General features: G+C 37.1%; 1 protein-coding gene across 1 annotated transcript in view; it reads right to left on the bottom strand.

Moving 5' to 3' along the window:
- Positions 1-18338, bottom strand: part of LOC102256632 (glutamate receptor ionotropic, delta-2) — an 841284-nt gene that overhangs the window by 158607 nt on the left and 664339 nt on the right. Inside the window, exon 3 of the mRNA XM_005857866.2 lies at positions 10803-11087. Coding sequence (XP_005857928.2) covers positions 10803-11087 — 285 coding nt within the window. The remainder of the gene's footprint in view (positions 1-10802; positions 11088-18338) is intronic.

Below are 18338 nucleotides of genomic sequence, written 5' to 3'. Positions count from 1 at the left end.
GCAAAAATTTTTGTGCCCCGGGCCTCTAGTCCTATATAATAAAAGGGTAATATGAAAATTGACCCTAACAGCAGAACAACTGGTCGCTATGATGCACACTGACCACCAGGGTGCAGACACTCAACACAGGACTGCCCCCTGGTGGTCAGTGCATTTCCACAGGGGGAGCTCCACTTAGCCAGAAGCCAGCTCATGGCTGGCAAGTGCAACAGCGGTGGCGGGAACCTCTCCCACCTCTGCAGCAGCACTAAGGATGTTCAACTAACAGCTTAGGCCCACTTTCCCTGGGAAGTGGGCCTAAGCCATTAGTCGGCCATTCCCCGAGAGCTCCCAGAGGGATGTCTGACTGCCAGCTTAGGCCCAATCCCCCTGCTAGAGGACACAGGCCAGGCTGAGAGACCCCCTCCCCCCCGAGTGCACAAATTTTCATGCACTGGGCCTCCAGTTATTAATAATAGTACATAACTACTTGTTAAGAGTAACCTCCCCCGTCCATTAGGAGAGAATTGCCTGAAATTGAATGATGGCTAGCTACCCAAAATAGCAAGCATAATGTTTTAGACTCTTGGAATGCAGGAGTTAAATAATAATAGCTTTGCTTCTTTGAGAATAACATCAAACACCCATGATATGTGGTGACTGGTACATCTGATGTGAGAAGAATCTGAACCTATTAGCTGCTCTGTGGAAAATCATCATTAAAAGAGCATGGGCCTTTGGTTTTGTTAATTCATGAACATAATCAACCATTGCAATTATTTAACTACATTATCTGTATGCCTATTAGTTAGCAGGAAATGAAAATAAAGGTTACAGAAATAAAAAAGACAATACATGGTGCCTGACCTCAAGGAGCTTCCAGGCCTGTGGGTGTGACTAAGTGCTGTTTATTGATAGCAGAAAATTAAATAGTAGTTTCAGGTCAGTAGTTCCCAGCCATTACTAATTCTATTGACCAGATAGTTGTATAACAAGTAGTGGAAGGAAGGTTCATTAACTAAGTTATTAAAAATAAAACTAGGGGAAAAACCAAGAAGACCTTTTTCTGTGCACTATAAAGGAACTGTGGTACCAGAATAATGACCTGCCAAAGATGCCCAAGTCTTAATCCCTGGAATCTGAGAATAAGCTAGGTTACCTAGCAAAGTGGAATTAATACTCCAGATCACATTAAAGCTCTTTCTCATGTGAGCTTAAGATGGGGTGAGAGTTTGTATTATTTGGATGGGTCTAGTGCAGTGGTCAGCAAACTGTGGCTCGGCAAATCGTGACTTGTGAGCCACATGCGGCTCTTTGGCCCCTTCTGTGGCTCTTCTTCGCCCGACCGACCGACACCCCCCACTTCTTCTAACGCCACTTCTTCAAAATAGACTCGCCCAGGCCAAAAAACGACTTCTGCGCATGGGCCACGAAGTTTCAGTCACACTGTATGTGCGTGCCCACACGTGGTATTTTGTGGAAGAGCCACACTCAAGGGGCCAAAGAGCCACATGTGGCTCGCAAGCACGGTTTGCTGACCACAGGTCTAGTATAATCACAGGGTCTTTAAAATTGGAAGAAGGAAGCAGAAGAGGAGAGTCTATTCACAGGGTCTTTAAAATTGGAAGAAGGAAGCAGAAGAAAAGAGTCTAAGGCAGCCGTGGGCAAACTACGGCCAGCGGGCCGGATCCGTCCCGTTTGAAATGAATAAAACTAAAAAAAAAAAGACCGTACCCTTTTATGTAATGATGTTTATTTTGAATTTATATTAGTTCACACAAACACTCCATCCATGCTTTTGTTCCGGCCCTCTGGTCCAGTTTAAGAACCCATTGTGGCCCTCGAGTCAAAAAGTTTGCCCACCCCTGGAGATCTGACTACTGAAGAATTAGTTGACTTTGGGGAAATTTCAGAGAGAGACAATGTTGCTGGCTTTGAAGATGGGACTATAGAACTGAAACATATAATATTAGTAACCAATGTTACCCCAATTTAATTAGAAAAAAAGGAAAATAAATATAGGATTATCTGGTAAAAAATTAAATAGGAAACATTTTTATAAAAACATTAAGAAACTTAATTATATTAATACCTTTCCCAATAACTTTTGTTTTCAGTTACTATTTAGTCTACTCTATGGAGGGGATGACAACTGAAAAAGGTAATCGTGTTTTAATGTGATTAATGTCAATAAAAGAAATGGAACAAAGGAATGAAAGCATAGGATAGTAGCAACTAATCACACCTTATCAGTGCAAAAGGAAAATTATTCAGCTTTATTACCGGGGTTGTTCTGATGAAAGAAAATAAGATGTGCAATATATCAAAGCAGTTTGTAAACTGCGAATTTCTAAGCAATGTATATTTTCATTATCAAGACTTTATTAACCCAGTCAAAAGTCCAATTTTCTCTTAATTTTCTTTTACTATCTTTTTCTATATAAAATACAGAAAACACAAGAGAATCTTGATAAAGACTAAAAGTTGGTCTTGGTAACATCTTCACACTTTTATATTCTCGCAATCATCAATTTCTCTGACATATTAACTAACCTTTTTAGACCACTTCCATGACAACTCTCCAAGAGGCAGTGGCTGATTGAAGCTCAATAATTTTCTTTATTACATTGTATAAAATAATGACAATTATGATCACTAATACAAGATTAAATTTAATCTTTATATGAAAAATGGATGAGTTGTAGCAGATATTGGAATGTAATGTATAAACACATTTCAGAACTGAGCTCAGAACCAGAAATATTATTCATTCATTGCAAGCCAATAGTCAGCATCCAAATAGATCCCTTTTGGAATCCAGTCTCTGCTTATGATGTGCCAAGCACTGTGAGAGGTACTTGGAAGAGAATGTTGAGCAAGACAAACACAATCCCTTCCCTCAATGAGCTTGCTATCTATACCCACTGTTGATAACATAGACCCTACTGCAGATAGCAGAATCTTACAATACTACATTCTCCAAACTGTAGTGGCAATTTAACTAAATTTAATGGCATTCAAACAGTAATTCTCAGTCTCATCATTATATTCAAATATCACCTTTAAGATATTAAATTTGGTAGAAAGTGATTCATCATTAATTATTTGTAAGTTTGATTTTTTCCCCATCTACTCATCTCTTTTCCTCATTTGAGTAGATTAGGTACATTTAATCATTTTGATCCCTTAATGCCTTGAAGACCTCATTTGGAGCAAAAGACCTTAGTACTGTATTCAGCCAATCTTGATGTTTCTGAAATTATGACAGAAGGCAGAGTTTTAAAATTAATATTTAAAATCTTGTGACTTTTCTTTCAGATAGAAAGGAATATGTCATACTGCTGGGTACATAAAATACATCATTGGGCAGAATAAATTTTCCCAACATATGAATAGGAAAACATACTCTGTAAATGTCTTCTTTCCTGAGAAAATAAGGTTTTCAACCATTGATTTAAAAAAATGTTTAGAAGAACCCTTACTTGAAAAGGAACTTGAGACTATTGAGTATTTCCTTGCCATTAGTAGTGTATTTAGAAAATAACAATAATCTATAATAATAAAAGGGTAATATGCTAATTAGACCAGACATCTTCCAGACGTCATTCCGGACCTCCTTCCTGATGAAGCTGAGGCCAGAGGGAACCCAGCCTGGGTCTGGGTGCCTGCGGGTGGCCCAAAGGAAGCGAGCCTGAGCCCCAGTTGCCTGCAGGCGGCCAGAGGAGGGAAATAGCCCGGGTCCTGGGTGCTTGCCGGTGGCTGGAGGAGGGAAGCCCGGGTCCCAGGTGCCTGAGGGAAGCTGGTGCTGGCAGCTGGAGGAAGGAAGGCCTACTCTTGCACGAATTTTCATGCATTGGGCCTCTAACAAAATATAACATTAGATTTTGAGGTGACACAGTTCAGCAAAAGAAGTCCATTACTGAGATTTTCTATTTGGTAAGAATTTTCGGCTTTCACATTAGATCATAGTGTTTCAATATATGCATTATCTTTACAATAATGCTGATCAATATATATATTTTAAATATATATTTCTTTAGTGATATCAGAGAGGAAGGGAGAGGAAGGGAGAGGAAGAGAAAGATAGAAACATCAATGATGAGAGAATCATTGATCGGCTGCCTCCTACACACCCCCTACTGAAGATTGAACCACAACCCGGCCATGTGCCCTTGGCCGGAATTGAACCTGGGACCCTTCAGTCCGCGGGCCGACGCTCTATCCACTGAGCCAAACTGGCTAGGGCTGATCAATATTTTTAAAGGACATTTTACTGATGAACAAATCCAAACATATCATTTTACCTGCTTGACATAATATGCACTAATGCAAAGGAAATAGTTCAGTAAGATGCTTGGATAAATTATATGATTATGGATGCACATTGAAGTAAATGAGAGAACTGAAAGTTGGAATGTGGCCAAATGAGTAATAAACGGCTTTAACATTGTCTAGAGCATTGGTTCTCAACCCCTGGGAATCTTTTTAAAATCCTGATTTCTAGGCCTTATCCTCCGGAAATTCTGTTTCTTTGTTATGGGGTAGGGCCACAACATTAGTTACAAAGAAACAGAATTTCTGGAGGATGAGGCCCAGAAATCAGGATTTTAAAAAGATTCCCAGGTGATTCTAATGTGCAGCCAAGGTTGAGAACCACTGGTCTAGAGAGACAGTTAATAATAAAGTCATTAGATAGTTGAAAATATCTTCAGGGCAATTGTAAATATTTTCAATCAATTAAGAGGAATGTGTCCATTTCATGGGCCTTCATTAAACCTACATCAAAATGTATGGAATATATTTTGTGTTTCCAAGGAATGCAATCATGAAGATAGTCATTCAGTATTCATTCCAAAGGGGCCCATTGTATGGCAATTTAATTACAGTGGGGCCCTGACTTAAGAGTGTCCCGACTAACGAGTTTTTTGAGATACCAGCTGTCTCTCGGCAGATTTTTTGCATTGAGTTGACAGAGTAATTTGAGTTAACGAGCTCCTTAACGAGCTCGGTCTCAGAAGCAATTAAACTCGTAAGTCAAGGCCCCACTGTATAAGAAAAGGGTGTCATACTGAATCCTTAAGGATAGTGTTTAGGTATATCAAATCACTCAACTATGTATTGGCCCTTAATATAATATTACTAAATCAGTGTTTTTAGATGCAGGGGAGACAATAAGTAACCCATTTAGTATTACATAAAGTTGAGTTTCTTCTTTTGTGTTTATGTGTATGGGTGCCAAAGTACTGTATTCAGCCAATATATTTATCTATGTACACAAAGGAAGAAACTTGATTATCTACATATGTATATAGTAGTTATTTACTATACTCCAGTAGTAATTCCCATGCCACACTACTTTATTTTATTTACTTTTAGGTCTTTGATTTTCAGAAATTCAAAGTTTAACAAATTAGAGTAGAGATTTACATATGACCAAAAATCTTGTTGTAAAAGAGAAAATACTATACTAAGCCTGTAAGGAAAATGTCAGAAAGGCTAAGTACATAAAATAAGTTTAAGCTGACCAAACACACATAAACAAATTCAAAATTAACTTAAAAAGTTTATGTTTCAACGGCAATGGTAAAGGTTAAATTATAAAGACATATATTTATAATTTTAAATATTTAACATTAAACATTTAATATAATTAAATTTGATATTAAATTAAAATATAAAATAAGTTAACTTAATTAATACATTTAAATTTAATCTTTAATTTAATTTTTCAAAATTTGAGTTAAATAATTTTTTCTTCCAAGTAAAATTTCCTTCAAATTGGTAAGGGAAGCCCATGTGTCCTTATATGCCTACCTTTCACTCAAAGAACCATCATGCATTTCAGCTGTGACTGAGAGCATGCCATGCCCCGACCAAATTATTTGGTTCCAAGATTAGCATAGGACCCAAACAGGGCCTGAGACTGGATATATGGATATATTCCCATATAAATTATATTTGATAAACAGACAAAGAAGGGGAAGGATCATTGTTTAGTATAATAACCTGTAAGGACATGCTGAGAGTAACCAGTGCCATCTGTCTTGCCTAAGAATAAAGCCAATAGTTGAACTGAAGTAGAGATGAGGGTATGTAAGTGGGTCTCTCACTACTTTCAAGTTCATGTCTCTATGTCATTACCATAACAAGCTGTTTAGATCCATTATTATTATCCATATTATTCTTCCAGTCTCCATAACTAGATCCATTAAAATGCACCTACCAATATATCCATGCCAATATCAGGCTGGGATCAATATTGTTTCAGGCAAAGGAAATGAAAGAACCCAAATAGTTCATTTGATAAAGAGTACTTCAACCTTACTGCTTATTATCACTCTAGTAAATCAGTTCTATTCAGTTCTCCCAGGCCTGAAATTCAACTTTTGTCTCATCAATACTTTCAGAACAGAATCCTCCCACTAAAGCAATCTATCTGCTTTGATTCTATTTTAAGGACCACCTACTCCTATAAGTTTCTGGTTTCTGTATATTGTCAGTTCCCTGATTCTGGAATCTAGCCATTCACTGGTATATTCAATTAATTACTTGCATAGACATCTCTGACAGTGAGCCTGCCTAGATTACTGCCAACTGCTTTTAATAACTCTTCCTGAGTATCTTATTCTCCCTAACTTGACCAAACTTCCTCTCAGAGATTTGGTTAAAAGCTAAGCAAATTAAGAATGAGATGGAATTAAAAGGGTAGGGAGATATAATGAGTAATAGAATAAAGAGTTAGCATAAAATTTTTAACTTGCAGAAATTATAAGGAAACACAGCAAGGTATAAGTGTTTTTATTTTGCTAAAAATTGTACAGGCCTTGCCTCTCGAAGGCTCTAAGTGCATGTGGCAATGAGTAAATTTGTCAGTTCATATACTGATACTGAAAAAAGAGAATAGATAAGGATAAAGAAATTTAGAAAGGTAGAATATCTGAAAAGTACATTATGATGAAAATGGGAAATAGCTCTTGGTATTTAGGTAGTAGATATTGAAGAGAGTAAATTATATAATATAAAATACTTATTCTAATTCCTGGCAAATAAAATATATAGAGATATTATTTTTAATATTTTTATTGCTGCAAGACTTTCTATTGGATCAGCTATACTTTGTGAAAGCTTGTAGGATTTTGAGAGGCAACAATCAAATCAAAGTCCACCCATACAGCCTTTGATTATTGCTGCTGAAGTTAGACACTTCTTTTATCACTCACCACTAGGGTTTAGTTTGCATCATTCATAATACTTACATTATTTTCTCTATTAAGAGAGTCATATAAGTATTTTACCTCTAATTTTTTTTAATTGTAAGCTTCTTAAAGGCTAAGACTACATTCTGTAAAACTTTTTTTATCTCATATTTTACATTGCTCTAAGCAAATGAGCAATGAATATTTGCTGAATGACACATTTTTAAAAGCTCAACACTTGCTAAACTCTTTTCAAGCCTTTTAGAAAATGTTTTGAATCAATCCATTCAAATAAAGTGTCCACATTTCTTTTCTCTTTTCATGCATTTACTTCGAATCAAAGACTTGATTATTCGTTGTTAGGGAATTTAAAGTAGACTTTTATACTGTGCCCTTAATCATAACTAACTGTTTTTGAAAAAGTGTTTCTCTAATTAACTGGATATAGAAGCTTAATCATTTTTTTAAGTATATTTCTCTAAGCAAAATATATCTTCAATAACATTTGGCTCCAGCAGGCTGTCTGATTCCATCCATAGATGATGCTTAATCCATTCATTAATGAAAGTAATTCCTAATAACCAAGATAAAAGTCAAGTGCAAATCCAATGTTTGAACTTAAAATGAGGACACTGATGAATGGATATGTAAATAAACATAACCCTCTTCAAGGTACAAGGTATTTGGATAGATTGATGTTTATTTTGGACTCTTGCCCAGTTCTTTACTAGCAAGATTTATTCTAAGTATCAAAGGGAAATTTTCTTTCACTAACAAGAGTATTACTGGAGATAATTTTAAGGATAAAAGCAAAGTAATTTTAATAAATTATTAAATTAAATAATAAGTCAGAAGCAAGTTTTTCATCAAAGTAAAGAAATATGCTTTTTTAAAATTATTATTCCTAAAACCCTGCTTCTATCAGTGATATTCCTCACTCCCCCAAAGGATGGAGGAGTTTCATCCATGGGCATTAAGGGGATCCAGTCATACACAGAGCTTATAGCATCTTATTTGCTAAAAGGAAAACAGAGGGAAAGAAAATGAGGAATTTCAAATGAATGTAAATGATTCTATGTGACTACAAATTTAGAGTACATTTGCAAAAATATTTGCCTCATTAATAATAAAAATGTATTATTTTAATTTCCTAATGTAGCCCATGTAGGACTTAGAAACAAGATGACCAAGGATTTCTGCATGGACAGTTATATTAAAGAGTAAAATTCTCATTTCAATGTTATGAAAATGCCTTTATCCAAAAATCACTTTTCTGTTCTGTATCTTACAAGGACTATTTTGATAGGACTAACTAAAAAGTCTTTTCTCACCTTAAAGAAAGATTTAGGGTTTAAAAATTCATTATTTCAAATTATGTTTCAGCAGAGGTCATAAGAATGCTATTTATGGTTATAAAAATCATACATAATCTGATTGAAGAAAACGGACAGACCCATACTCAGCATATTGGCTCCTTTAGTAGAATTTACTATGTTCAGTAAATAATCCTATCCATGAATTTTGAATTTGTGTTCAATCCTTATTTTTACTGATGAATCAATTATTTTTAATTTTCTTTTTGTTTATTTTATTCATTTCGGTCTCTTGGTCTTTGTTTGGTGACCCCTAAATAACTTGAATTAAGCAACAAAAAGAACAATTTCCGTGCTGGACACAAAGGAGTGTGCTTCCGGAGAGTGCCACAGACTTTTGGCTGAAATCTACCCATCAAGTTTAATGTGACTCTGGCTGCCAAAACCCCAGGCAACCTTTGAATATTTAGGGCTAAATGTAACTACCACTTGCTTTGGTCGCAGGATCTCTTATTTGTTGCTCCCCAGATTTCTGCCAACCTTTTTATGCTCAGTTCTATTGATGCCTCTTTCTGGCTGAGTCTTGTATATCTGTTTCCAATATTGTTCACAATGCTGAGTAGGTTAAGACAAGAAAACCATTATTTTAAAAATGTTTATTTATTTGCTGAGGAAAATAAGTTGCACTGCAGGAGGTAAAATTATCTTGCTGTTTTTGTTGTTTGCTTGTTTCATACAACTGTAAAAACTAGACACATCCATAGTGGATGTAAAAATTGTTCTCAGATTCACTCTTAAGGCAAATATCTGAGGAAACACATATTTCAAAATATATATTCCTTACCAATCTCTGTTTATCTCTCTCATTTGATTATATCTATCTTTATTCCCCCAATGACAAAAAAAAAGAGAGAAACGATCTCTGGGATCAGTTAGAAAACAAGTAGATTACTTCAGAAAAATAAAATAATCAAAAACAATATCATTTTTGCTTAATTAAATGCAAGTAAAAAATTCCTAGACAAAGCATCTTTGCAAATTATGGTAAATTTAGGACAAATGCTTTGTGTTTTACCTTGGAAAGTTAAATAAAGTGTCTCATGCTACTCAATATTTTGTGAGACTTCATAATGTAGACAATATGCCATGCTAACTTTCAGTAACATAATTTTAGTGGCCTCCAAAGAGTTAAGTACTAAGTAGTTATTGAAGTCTTCGTAAGGGTGTAAGCATGATATGTCAGATTCTTTGGAACCAATAAATAGAAATAAGCATTTTTTCAGTGTTCCAAGATCTGTCCAAAATGGTCTTTTATTATTAAACTAGAGGCCCGGTGCACGAAATTCATGCGGGGCGAGGGGAGGGAGGGGTCTCGTCAGCCCAGCCTGCACCCTTTCCAATCCAGGACCCCTTGGGGGATGTCCGACTGCCAGTTTAGGCCTGATCCCAAGGATCAGGCCTAAACTGGCAGTTGGACATCCCCTCACAATCCATGCAGCCTGCTGTTCAGTCGTTTGGTTGTTCCTCACTAACCCTCCTGCCGGCCTGGTCACCCCACACAGCTTGCTGTTCAGTTGTTTGGTCGTCCCTCACTAACCCCCCTGCTGGCCTAGTCGCCCCACACAGCCTGCTTGTTCAGTTGTTTGGTCGTCCCTCACTAACCCCCTGCTGGCCTCATCGTAGGTAGCCATTTTGTGAAGGCATGAGGGTTAATTTGCATATTACCTCTTTATTATATAGGATTATATAGGATAGAGATATAAGTGTTTTTGAAAGGGGAAAATATAGTATTGTCTTTATGACTTCCAATTACCTGAAAAATAAAGATGCATTGGAGTTAGATTTCTTTTGGAAATATGTATTGACAGCATTTGGTATAGGAATTTATATTAAAACTAGAGGCTTAGTGCACAAAATTTGTGCATAGGTAGAGTCCCTAGTGGCTGCCGGCTGCCAGCTGGGGCCTCCCTTCCCTTAGCTGCCTGTGGCCACTGATGGCTGGGGCGGGGCCAGCAAGGGGGAGGGGCCATGGGTGGTTGGCTGGCTAGACCCACCCCCTGGTCAAACTCCCAGTCGAGGGGACAATTTGCATATTAGGCTTTTATTATATAGCATTTGACTTCAAAAGGATTTAATAGAAATGATTGAACTTTTCCTTAAAGTTTCTGTTGTTGCTGCTAGATTTATTAGAAGAATCTGACAGGCCAAAAAAACCACAAATGATAATGAGTAAGCTCCTCAAAATTTTTCAAGATTTAATAAAGTTGCTTGCCATAAAAATATCACTTAACTCACACAAATCGCAAACACTTACCATATTCACTGTCATAGAATATGATGAATTTCTGCCAGGCATATTCTGTGATCACTCTCAGGATAACCTCATTTAAGTAGACAGGTGGGCGAACAGAGAGTGTGTAGTCATCATTCCTGTTGCTCCGGGTGAGTCCACAGCCACTCCTTGGGGTCCCAGCTGTTGCTCGCTGGATGAAGAGGTGGGGGATATGCATAGCATCTGCCAAAGACTGGAGGGATCCCGCTGATGTGCAGCCAATGGAGCTGACCAGGGCCAAAATGCCTTGATTCATAAGTTCACAGGCTGCAAAAAAGCATAGTAATATTGGACTGTCAATGAGTTTCATGTATTTTCTCTTTTTTTGAGAAGCAATGAATTAAGCTTATGAGCTATTACACAACTATGTAAAATTTTTTTAAAGGAACATTCTAACTGAGGAGATCCTCAAATTACAAAATGCTATTGAAATACAGTTTAAAAATTCTGCCCTTTAGTTATTTAGCCTGTGCAAATTACTTAGGTTCTCTTGGTCTCAGTTGCATCATCCATAAAGTGAATGAAATAGCATAAATCTTGCAGGATTAGCCCTAACCGGTTTGGATCAGTGGATAGAGCGTCAGCCTGTGGGCTGAAGGGTCCCAGGTTCTATTCTGGTCAAGGGCATGTACCTTGGCTGCGGGCACATCCCCAGTGGGGAGTGCTCAGGAGGCAGCTGATCGATGTTTCTCGCTCATCGATGTTTCTAACTCTCTATCCCTCTCCCTTCCTCTCTGTAAAAAATCAATAAAATATAAAAAAAAATCTTGCAGGATTACTGCCAGGGTTAGATATAGTTCAGTGTTTGTTATCTGCCTCTCAGATGATGGGCGTTCTATGCTTTTATAATTATTAATGTATAATTCAGAGAAAAGGTAATGCCTTACTGAATACATAATATAATGTTTTCAAAAAGGAGATAATATGTAAACTGGTGAATGAATGAAGTGGGGTGGGGTGTTGAAGGGTTTGAGTAATGATTTCTGGCCATAGAAAACAGAGCCAGCTGGGATTTAAAACTTTGATAACACTTTGTCTCTTTTACTAAACTGGAGAATTGAAAATGCTTTTTTTTTTCTTAACAAATTAGAAAACACAGAGTCACATCAAATACTAAATTTCAGCAACAATATCATTCTGGTTTCCAGCTGAATAATTTCTTATTTCTACTATATGATTTATGGTCTCCACTTTAATTTCATTTTAACCATTTTATATATGAATATATGCTAACTTCAAAAAATATATAAAACTAGAACAAATATAAATTATAAGTAAATGTAAAGACAAAACATACATGGGGAAAAAAGAGATAAGAAGTGATATCTCAGAATGCCAATCTTTAAAGTAAAAACATTACAAAGAAAAAAATAAATAAGTAAATAAATACAAAGAAAAGTAATTCAGAAAGAGTCAAGGCAAAATAAATTCCATTTAGAAGATTATTTGTTATAATTGGCTCTGTCTTTATTCTAGATTTTAGGCATTCTAATTCATATATTCTAAACATTCAGACTTTAATATAAATTGTTTTACACAGTTCTTGAAAATTCAAAGGAAGACCGAAATGATAAGTACCTACATGTAATTAATTGGTCAGTTAATGAAAGCTGACAAAGTATAAGTTTAGAAGTACTATCTTAATGGCATGCATATAAACATCAAATAAATTAATTATGATTAATGGTAAGACAACTAATATATACAAAATAAATTAAAAATTATTAGGGATATAATTTTCAAGGATAAGAGAGGTTATATGATTTTAAATAAATGTGAAAAATAGCACCAGAGAGGAATCCTTCTAGACCATAACAGATTGAGGTTAAAGTTTTATTAAAAATCATAGTAGCTGCTCATGCCAAAACCGGTTGGGCTCGGTGGATAGAGCGTTGGCCTGCGGACTAGAGGTTCCCGGGTTCGATTCCGGTCAGGGGCATGTACCTGGGTTGCGGGCACATCCCCAGTGGGAGATGTGCAGGAGGCAGCTGATTGATGTTTCTCTCTCATCGATGTTTCTAACTCTCTATCTCTCTCCCTTCTTCTCTGTAAAAAAATCAATAAAATATATTTTAAAAAAATCATAGTAGCTACTCATGTCCATGAAATCAGTACAGAAAGCAATATAAATTTATAGTTATTACTTTCAATGAATTTATGCAAAACCACCGGTCACTAGATTGTTTCATTACTATAGTAAATAATACCATTACTGATTATATAAGCAAGTAGAAATTCACTTTTAGAAAATATTTTGATTAAAAGCTTGGATTATTTAGCATTTAAAATAAAAAGTAGAGAACATTATTAATGTATAAACAGTTGAATTCTATTTTTAGGTTACACTAATTAATAGTAATTAAGCTCTGATAAGTTAGGCTCAGTTTGTTAGAGCATCGCCCCATGCACCAAAAGGTTGGGTTTCATTCCCAGTCAGGGCATATACTACAGTTGGATGCATAACAGAGGCAACTGATCTATATTTCTCTCTATCTCTCAAAAAAAAAAAGTCTGCTAAAAAATAAAAATAAATAAATAATGATTAAATAAATATAACATTTAATATAAATCTACCACAAAAATTATAAAGTTATACATATAAAAGTTTGAGATAAAAAACTGTTTAACATTATATTCTGTCACATGTAAAAATATATGAAAATTATCTATTTTAGTCTTCAGATTTAGAAAGATTAACTCCAGAGTCATATATTAATCATCATGTAGCAGATAAATTTGATGCGGTAGCCCATATAATAAAAGGGTAATGTGCAAATAGACCGAACAGCAGAACGACCGAACAGCAGAATGACCAAACAACCAATCAAAGCGTAATATGCTAATGATATGCTAAGGCTGCTCAACTGCTCACCATGACATGCACTGACCACCAGGGGGCAGACAGTCAACTGGTCAACCAGTCGCTATGATGTGCACTGACCACCAGGTGGCAGATGCTCCGACTGGCAGGTTAGCTTGCTGCTGGGGTCTGGCTGATCAGGACTGAATGAGATGGGCTGGTCATTCCCTGGAGCCCCCGATAGTACACCATTGGGGTCCCTCAGCCTGGCCTGTGCCCTCTCACAATCTGGGACCCCTCAGGGGATGTCAGAGAGTCAGTTTCAGCTCTATCCCGCAGGCCACCCCCTTGGGAGGGAGCCAAATGGAGGGCTCATGGCTGGTGAGAACTGCTGCGGCAGCACGAGCCTCTCCCAGTTGGGACTGATTAGGCACGAGCCCAAGGCAGGCACAGTGGGGCCAGGATGAGTGAGAGCAGCAGGTAGGAGCTGCAGGCAGCATTGGACTGTGGGTTTCGGCCTGATCCCTGCAGGCCACCCAGAGGGACCCCACCTGTGCACGAATTCGTGCACCAGGCCTCTAGTATAATCTATAATTCCCTTCAATCAATTATGTTACTTCCTGTTAACGTCTGTGAATAAGAGCACAAACAACATATACAAAATACCAACTTCTGCGCATGGGCCACAAAGTTTTAACCGCACTGTACATGCGCGCCGCACGTGGTATTTTGTGGAAGAGCCACACTCAAGGGGCCAAAGAGCCGCATGTGGCTCATGAGCCGCAGTTTGCTGACCACTGTTATATACCAACCACGATTGTTGGGTAAGTTGGCATTCTGGGACAATATTTTGAGAAAAATTCTGAGACGCAATAAGAAAAAGTACCAAAATCATTATGTTAAGTGTCTCAGAGGAAAAGATGAGGGGAGGAGAGTGGTCATACACAACCATTCCTCTTATACTGCTCTACCTGCTAATGATTTTGACTGTCAAAAAGCACACCTTTTCCTAATAAACAAACAAACAAACAAATAAATAAATAAATAAAAGAATTCTCTGGTCTATAACTCATTGTCCAATATCCATTTCACCATAGTAAGAAAATGTTATTTGTAACCTTATGGCAAAGAAAAGATAGATAGAGCTGTCCACAGGGAAAAGTTCAATTGAAGATTGTCTCTTGTCAGGTTTGGTAAAATAGGTAGTCCCACTAAAGAGAAAGGAAGAACTCATATGCAGAAAATGGATTGCGACTCCTTGACCCAAAACACAACCCCAGCTAGACATATATAGGAAAGGTACTGCAAGGCAACCTACCAAGTCTATATTTGATGTCCACTTTGCCTCATTTTACCAATAAAAAAATTTGGGTTTAAGGAGAGAACATACTAATTGTTTTGCTCTGGACATTGACCTTCCATAGGGTCCTATATAAAGTTTAGTATAAAGTAGAGACAACAACTAGTGACAGCAGAAGAGAGATTTGAGAAAACAAAGAGCCACAGCAAGAACAGAAACAAAGCTTAGTGAAGCAGCCTACCATTTGCTACAAGAATTTCATGTCTTGACTGTTAGAACACCACATTATTTAGTTTTAGTTCTATACAATGCATACTTTATTTCATTAAAAAGAGTGTGAAACTAAATTTGCAAGAAAACAGTGTTTTGTGGGCATCTTCACGTTTTAATTATAAGAATTCAAGCCAAGGACTTCTCAATGACATATTTCTTTCATGCTTTTATTTCAAGCCCTGTGATTTACTTATATTATGTATGCATGTACGCATGCACCTCCAAACATATAGAGCATATTGAACAGCTGCTTGTTTTGTGACTCCAGCTGCTTTGAGATTTTAACACTATCAAAGATGTTAGATTCTCCACTAATTGCTGAAAGCTCACTTTCCTCTTCTTTCTCTTTTTTCTTCTCTTCCTTTTAATTGCAATGATCAAAACTTTCACCCTTTTTGGTCACTTAGCAGTTATGGAAATGAAGTTCTCTGTATAAATGTATACTTTTAAGTTAAATGATACATACGTTATCTTAATTTGCTAGTAGGTATAAGGTATAGGTAAAGAAGAAACAGAGAGTTAATAAGAATTATAGTACCTCCCAAAATGATTCTTATCTTGTTCCCCCATAATAATCAACGAAGAAGACTCCATTTTTTCAAGTTTCTCCAACTCAAATGCAGCATACCATATTTCCAGAATTCTAAAACATTCATAGTTTCTATCTTTTATCACATGAGGACGTATTTTAAATAGCTCAATGTATTTCATATGATGGATTACTTTTCTTGAAAAATTCATTAATCAATATTGACCTTTACAATCAGTGAGCTCTTTTAACTGAGAACATAAGGTAACCTTCCATGGCAGATGCGGAGGATTTATAAAATTTTTGAACAGCTGAATTGAAGTTAACTTATTTTTTGCTATTTAATCCAATAATGAGTCACAAGCATAGTATTTATAATTGCTTTTTTCCTTTTTAATTCACCAAAAAGCACCTGACATTTGCTTTTCTACTTGTAAGAATATACTGACACAAAACATTTTCAGCCTATCAGACATTTAGCCATCTTTGCAAATAGGATTCTTGGCAACCAGCTGAGAAGTGGGATATGAAAGGTAGGATTAATTTGACACATTATCAATGTTGTTTGCCAAAAATATAGTCATTTGGGACAAATTCTTCTAAATAAAGATGGTCTTTATATATAGATAGTGTTACAAGGTCCAATTTAATCATAATTATCTACTTAGAAAGTGAGAATACTGAAAAATATTCATTTGATCATAATTGAAAAGCATTAAGACTTAATTTTCTTTTATAATGAATATGGATGGCTAAAATGGTTGATTACCAGCCATCAAATGAACTGAATAATTTTGTCAACTATTTTTCAGTCATCTGAAAAAACCAGCATGAACCTTTTGTTATGATTTATGACCTAAGCCTGAGGTGAACTAAACATTTAACCTAGCACCTATTAGAAGTCACTTTATTTTCCCACTTACAAAAGGCTATTATTATTCTCATTTTCAAGTCAGGAAGCTGGCTCAGTGAAGTTAAATGTATTGTCCAAATTCATACCATTAGTAAATGACAGACTTGGGATTCAAACTTGGCACAGATTTCAATGACTGGGCCGCGGAGAACTGAAAAATCATTGCTTTTAAACACAGAGGTCCATATAAAAATGAAGTCACTTAACTCTTTCTTGCTACAAGATTCAGTAAATCCAGCCTCCTGGATGTAAAAGAGAAAAGAATAATAATGCTTTTGATATCATTATTTCTCTTTTCTTTGGGGGTTGGGTTTAAGGTATTACTTTTCTATAGTTTCAGCTCCAAATATAAAGAATATATACAGAAAAAATTATCAAGCATGAAAACAGTTACTGAGAAGAACCTGCAAAGTACTTAGAATACTTACAATGAAGCCCTAAAGTGGCTCTACCAACAATGATGTGATAAAAATGATAAAATAATGACTAAATGTTAGTATGTTTTCATATAGTTGTTTATAATTTACAAAATGTTTTTATATGCATTTTGCAGCATGACTATATTGGAGGAATTCCTATCCTCATTTACAGAACACTAAATTGTGGCCCCTTTTACATTTCCAATAAGTAGTGAAGATAAGGCTGGAATATAGATTTTATGATATTTACTTTAGACCTTTCAATTATCTATTTCTATAATAACAACAGCATAATATGCTAATTAGAATGGACGGCCGAACAGCAGAACGACCTTCTAGATGACCTTCCGGATGAAGCCAGGGCTGTGAGGGCTGAGCACCCCTTGCATGAATTTCGTGCATTGGAACTCTAGTCTAATCTAATAAAAGACATATAGGGTAATTAACCGTACCTCTGACACCCTTCCAATTGGCTAATCAGGGTGATATGCAAATTAATTGCCAACCAAGATGGCGGTTAATTTGCATGTGTAGGCGCCAAGCCACGGACTGAGGCTTTAGGCCTGGGCTGGGACAGAGCCAGCCAGCAATCATTGAGCCAGCGATCGTTGATGGTGGCGGTGGCAGGGAGCTGGGGGTGCCCCGGCCCAGGCCTAACACCTCGGCCTGAGGCGTTAGGCCTGTGTCATTAGGCTTGTGTCAGGGAGGAGCCAGCCAGCGATCATTGATGGCGGTGGCGGCAGGGAGCTGGGGGTGCCCCGACGGAGCCAGCCAGTGATGGTTGAACCAGCGATGGTTGATGGCGGCGGCGGCGGCGGGGAGCTGGGGGTGCCCCGGCCCAGGGCTAATGACTCGCCAGAGGCGTTAGGCCTGGGCAGGGGCCAAACTGGCAATTGGTGTGAACTACAGAGGAAACACCTTTTCTGATTGCTGATTGGTTAAGCTCCCTGTATGCCACTGGTAATATTCTTAGTAACTGGGTAATAAGAGTCCAGATAGGTGATCTAGGGTTTTTTTACCACACTCCTGGAGAAAAAAAGGAAGGTCTGTTGCTGGAGGGTTAAGAAATGTCATATCTTGCCCTAGCCGGTTTGGCTCAGTGGATAATGCCTTGGCCTGCCCAACGCAGATTCTGGGTTCAATTCTGACCAAGGGCATGTACCTAGGTTGCAGGCTCCTCCCTGGCCCGAGCCTAGGTCAGGGCTCATGCAGGAGGCAACCAATCAAAGTGTTCCTCTCACTTTGATGTTTCTCTCTGTCTTTCCCTTTCTCTTCCACATTCTC

Source organism: Myotis brandtii, unplaced genomic scaffold (genome assembly GCF_000412655.1).
Source record: "Myotis brandtii unplaced genomic scaffold, ASM41265v1 scaffold1141, whole genome shotgun sequence".
Taxonomy (NCBI): Eukaryota; Metazoa; Chordata; class Mammalia; order Chiroptera; family Vespertilionidae; genus Myotis; species Myotis brandtii.
Note: the sequence above shows the minus strand (reverse complement) of the source record. Positions and strands in the feature narration are given on the sequence as shown.